Source organism: Uloborus diversus, chromosome 8 (genome assembly GCF_026930045.1).
Source record: "Uloborus diversus isolate 005 chromosome 8, Udiv.v.3.1, whole genome shotgun sequence".
NCBI lineage: Eukaryota > Metazoa > Arthropoda > Arachnida > Araneae > Uloboridae > Uloborus > Uloborus diversus.
In genome coordinates this window covers 159,494,934-159,500,138 of record NC_072738.1, presented here as the reverse complement: position 1 = coordinate 159,500,138, position 5,205 = coordinate 159,494,934, and the positions used below count along the sequence as shown (strand labels likewise).

General features: G+C 33.9%; 1 protein-coding gene across 1 annotated transcript; it reads left to right on the top strand.

Annotated features, from left to right (window-relative positions):
- The first annotated feature begins 2,385 nt into the window (after positions 1-2,385).
- Positions 2,386-3,678, top strand: LOC129228715 (G-protein coupled receptor Mth2-like). The gene has a single exon (XM_054863400.1). It carries the CDS (start codon positions 2,386-2,388, stop codon positions 3,676-3,678), a length of 1,293 nt encoding a protein of 430 aa, XP_054719375.1.
- Positions 3,679-5,205: the final 1,527 nt, after the last annotated feature.

Sequence of the window (5,205 nt, the reverse complement as noted above, 5' to 3'; positions counted from 1 at the left end):
AATAACTTTGTTTCAATTAAGAACTATTTTTAGGCTTTTCTACTTCATAGAGAAGTTTCAGGTGTCATATGATAATTTTTAAGTCCAGCTTATATTTAACAGGCCAAACAGTCTTAAGTGAAGATTTAAAAAGCTGTTTTTGTGAATAACAACTTTGGAGAAAAAAGCAGCATTTTAAATTGTAAGACTGAAGCTATTTACATGTGAATGAACGACATAAGTAGTGCCCAAATTTTATAGAAGCGGTTAGTTTTTAAGTTTTAGAAAACTTAAAATCTTACTGCCGGTACGAAAAACAAATAATAAATTGAAAACATAGAAAACAATTTTTAGATTTTAGGAAAGTTTGACAACGATGCTTTTACTAGATCTTTATCCTCGAATTTCTTTCTTTTTTTTTTCGGAAAAAGTAAATGAGCCCTAGGCTAAGAGACTTAAAAGCAGCTGACCGAATTTGACCTGAACTAAAAGGAATTCTCATAAAACGATCAGAAGGTCAGAGATAGCAAGGTTAATATTTTTTAAAGAAAATTCCTGCAGAAGAGTAAATAAAGGAAATCAAAGAGAGGGAAAGAGATAGAGAAAAAAAAAAAAAAACGACAGGCTAAAACTGAGCGGAGTTTATTAAAACAGCATTAAAGACGCCTGGAGAGGTAAGTCTCCCTGCCTAAAGAATAAGCAAGCTAAATTGCATTTTTTTAAAAATGAAAATTAGAGAGGAAGAGTTCTGTTAGTAATTTGCTTAGAAACAGAAACCAAAAACCAATCGCGAATTTAGGTTTTTTGGATGCATGCATTTAGGGAAGTGGAGATTATACAACATTTCGTAATTAGTCTTACGCAGTGCTGAGGTTGGGGGAAAAAATGGTTTCGGGAACTCACCTTGGGTCTTTTTTAGGGTGAGGCGGAGGGGGAGCTAACCAAGAGAAAACGTAGTTTGAAGCCAATTTACGTCGTATTTGCATTATTTTCACAGTAAAACACCAAAAAAAAAAAAAAAAAGCATGAGATAACGTCCCCCTCCCTTCCCAACTATTGCTTTGTTCGTATGTCCCCCCCCCCCCCCCCAAATGTTGAAACTTATTTTTATTGTTATGCAAAAAGACAAGCATTGGTTTAAACTTTATGGATAGGCGATCTCCTGGCAATGAGAAGCACAAAAAAATTCAAATAAAATGAAACTTCAGAATAAAATGAATTATTATCTTTTAAATAAAAAGAAAAACGCTTTCGATGCAAAATGTTTTATTTAAAAAAAAAGGGGGAGGGGGTTGAACTTTTTTTTGTTTCATCTACATTTAATGTTTTAAGTGCGTTAGCTTCCTCCACGAAAGCGTAGATGTTGGTGAGAATAAATTACACCTAATGCTGCCAAATTGTAGTTACGTATGTGTTTTTGATTTTTTAACAACTCTGGGGTAAGTTGATTTTCTGTTTTTTCCTAGCGGGTACCAAACATTGAGGCGTACTGAAGTTTTTTCGTGGTTTCCACAACGATCGGCAATTTATCTCTGTTTGCTATGTTGAAGTTGGTGGTTCTTTTTTTATCCCTCCGCCTAACGGAGGTCTTAACCATCGCCTAAATTAACAACGTTTCCACCACAAATACAATTCCACTTTTGCACTTTCATTCGATTTCCGTTGGAGAGGTGCAAGAATTCAGGGGCTAACCTGCTCCTGACTGTAACATGTAACTTGTGTTGTACTGTGTAAGAATGTTCTGTCAACAATCTTGCATTTGATTCATAGAAACTAATAAATACTACAAAGATGTGATTTGTATGTAAGAAAATGATGTTGTATCTAAAAGAACGTGACGTTTTTAAGTGAGAAAGTTAAAAATACAGTTGGCTCTCTGTTTAACGACGCTCTACGTAACGACTTTCTCTATTTAACGACGGCTTTTCACGGTCCCAGATGGTCCACTATAGTGTTAAAAGCATTCTATTTAACGACGCTTTCTACTGAAGGACGATTTTTTGTGGTCCCTTGAAAGTCGTTAAACAGAGAGTCAACAGTATATATGTTATTGTAATGTTAAGGGTTGCAATAAATTTGAACATAAAGACAGAAAAACGGAGCTCTAAGGTATATCATGGACCATGGGCAGTGTTCTTTCCAAGTGATGTATTGATACAAAAATTTGACCGGAAGGTAATCCGTCAATGAATTAAGGAATCACTCTTCACTTTGTCGTTTATTATATCTTAAGTATGTTTTCGTTCTCTAAAATATCTGCTTTTCTTTTCAGGTTACCTGGGCAAATTTCAAGAAAATAGCTTCTGATTGTTGCGAAAGGATGAGCAGTTAAAGGCCAAGTAGACAAGTATTCTGACTATACAAGTCGAATTTATCTTCAAGTGCTTTAAATTTAAAATTGCAATAATGACAATTTTTCAAGTGTCATTATTGCTAATTGTTGCTGTTCAGCTAATGTGCGCGAATTTTATTTCTGGAAATGAAACCACGGAGTACACAACTACCAATGGCAACGAAGATCTGAAGTTGTCTGAAAATGGCACTTCTGGTAAACATGAATCCTTGCTAAATTGTCCTTCTTTCGACTTAAATGAGGATGATTACGTTTTATTTCCAAACGGAACAGCATTTGTTGAAGCTTATAACAAAACCTACAACGAATCTTTCTACATTCTTCGAAATGGAGTTCTAACAATATGTGTTCCGGACTTTTTCGAAGAAGATATAGATATTTCGAGAGAATACCTTGACAACCTTTCAATACTTACCCAAATTGGATTGGGAATTTCCATGGTGTGCTTGCTGCTTCATCTCGTTGTCTTTTGTCTAGTCTCTGAACTGAGGAACCTTCCTGGTTACAACTTGGCATCGTTATGTTTGTCTCTGTTACTAGGTTACGTATTTTTTATCATTGCCAACAGCACAAAAGTTCGAGAACTGAAACCATTTTGTACTGCAGCAGCGACGATTACACACTTTTTCCTTTTAGCTTCTTTTGTTTGGATGTCTATCATGGCATTCGACGTCTACAAATCTCTGCTGCATGCTACTGGTAGTTTAAGAGTGACTAGTGCACATTTTAAGCTTAAAAAGTTTACCTTTTACAGCCTGTTGGCTTGGGGGATTGCTATTTGTTTTGCCGCTGCTGCTCTCATTACTGACAACGTGGAAGGCGTTCCTGATATTTACAGACCATTTTTTGAGAAATCTTGCTGGTTTGAACACCGCAAGGCTTTGCTGGTGTTTTTCGCCGGACCAGTATTTGCGATGATTTGCTTAAACTTCACCTTTTTCGGACTTAGTGCCTATACCATTTTCCACAACAGGATGAAAAAGGATCAAGACAGTCAAAGATCTGTCTTGAAGAAGAACTACCTAATGTACTTCAGACTGGCTGTTATTATGGGTGTCACTTGGATAACTGGTGTGCTAGCGCCCGTGGTCAACTCCGAGTGGTTGTGGTACCTATTTGCAATTTTAAATACGCTTCAAGGTCTTTTCATATTTCTTGCCTTTACTTGCTCTGGAAAAGTAAAAAAATATTTCCGATCAAAACTTGGTGCAAGACGGCCATCAGAACAGACGTTATCTCCCACGTTTCAGTCCTACTGTTTTTATGCTAACTCTATAGAAAAAGATTTAAATAAGGTGGTTGATACCAATAAAGACAAGTCTGATACTATTATGATACATTTATAATAGTATTTTATCGCTGAACAGTAAAGTAATTGTGTGCTGAACAGTAAAGTAAGAAAAAAACAACTTTAAAAAAAAGCACAAATTTGCCAATTGCAGCAGATTACGTGTTTCGGCGTTACATGGGAACACCTTTTTCAATGCAAAAAGTAATGAGCTTATGAATGAAAAGACATCCGACAAATGCCAAGAGCAGATAAGCATGCAGCATAAGAGATAAAAATAGCGGATTAGCCAAACACCAATGAGAAAATTATAAACCGATCAGGAACCAATAGGAATGCAAGCAAAACTTTTTGCATTGAAAAAGGCGTTCCCATGTAACGCCGAAACACGTGTCTGCTGCAATTGGTGAATTTGTGCTTTTTTTTTTACGTTTTTTCTAACTTTACATACCTGATATATTGGAACTGAGAACTCCATGGATTATCATATTTGATTCGTTCTTCACAATTTTACCTGCAACGCACAATCATTTTGTACATTAAGTTCATGCATTCAATTCTAACATTTTGTGGCCCTGTTCATTTTTTTACGATACGCTATATCATGAGTCGATATGAGGATCATAACTTTGTTGTGTTAGTTATTTATTTTTACTACGATATTGCTCATTATAAAATAAGTCTTATAAGTTCATTTTTAATATTACTGTCATCAGCCTTTTTAAAACATCTCTTGGAGATTTTTGTATCCATTGGAATGTGGGGCAAAGTGATCATTAAGATAACTTTCCTTCTTCAAACTGAACAAATTGCTTTATTTTTTTGGAAAATTATAGTAGGTAAAGAGATAGTAATATATTTTTATGCTATCTTTTCGCAAATTTTATCTTATTATAAAACTTGCATTGAAACATCGTTTTACTTTTGGCAATAAATTTGTACCTTGAAAAAAAAAGAAGCATTTGCACTTTTTTTTTCCTGGCGCTAAGTGTAAAATAAAATATATTTCGGATCAACTATTTTCTATTTGAATAGTAAAAATATTTTTGATCATATAAACGTTTTAATAAAAAAAAAGGAATGAATGAATATAAATGAAGCAATAAACAAATTTATTAATTAATTAATTAATATTTAAGAAAGATAAATGAGTGAAGCAAAAATTAAATAAAAAAAATGAGGGAATGAATGAACAAACATTTGAATAACTAAAGGTGGGAATGTAAAGAATTAATAAATGATTGAATGAGTATTCGAAACGATATACTTCACTTTTCCCCATCCACTTTGTCCAATGTGTCATCGACTAAAGGGAAAATAAGCTTAACGTATAAGAAATAAATGCTGAATCAGAAATAGTAAGTCTCAATTAATAATTAAAATCCTTACAACAAGAAATTAATCACTTGACAACAACTAAAATAAATTTTGACTTGCAACAAAAATTTACAATATGAATATCAATTTTGAAAACTGCTTGTATTATTGTTTGCTTGTAACCTGACTGAAAGAGAAAACATGGGTTACTAAATAGTTAAAATATTACTAATTAGGTGGCACTAGGAACAGAGTAAATATTTCACCG

Bases quoted from the DNA above. Each gene is read 5' to 3' on its own strand.
- LOC129228715 (XM_054863400.1), top strand. From the start codon at position 2,386: ATGACAATTTTTCAAGTGTCATTATTGCTAATTGTTGCTGTTCAGCTA.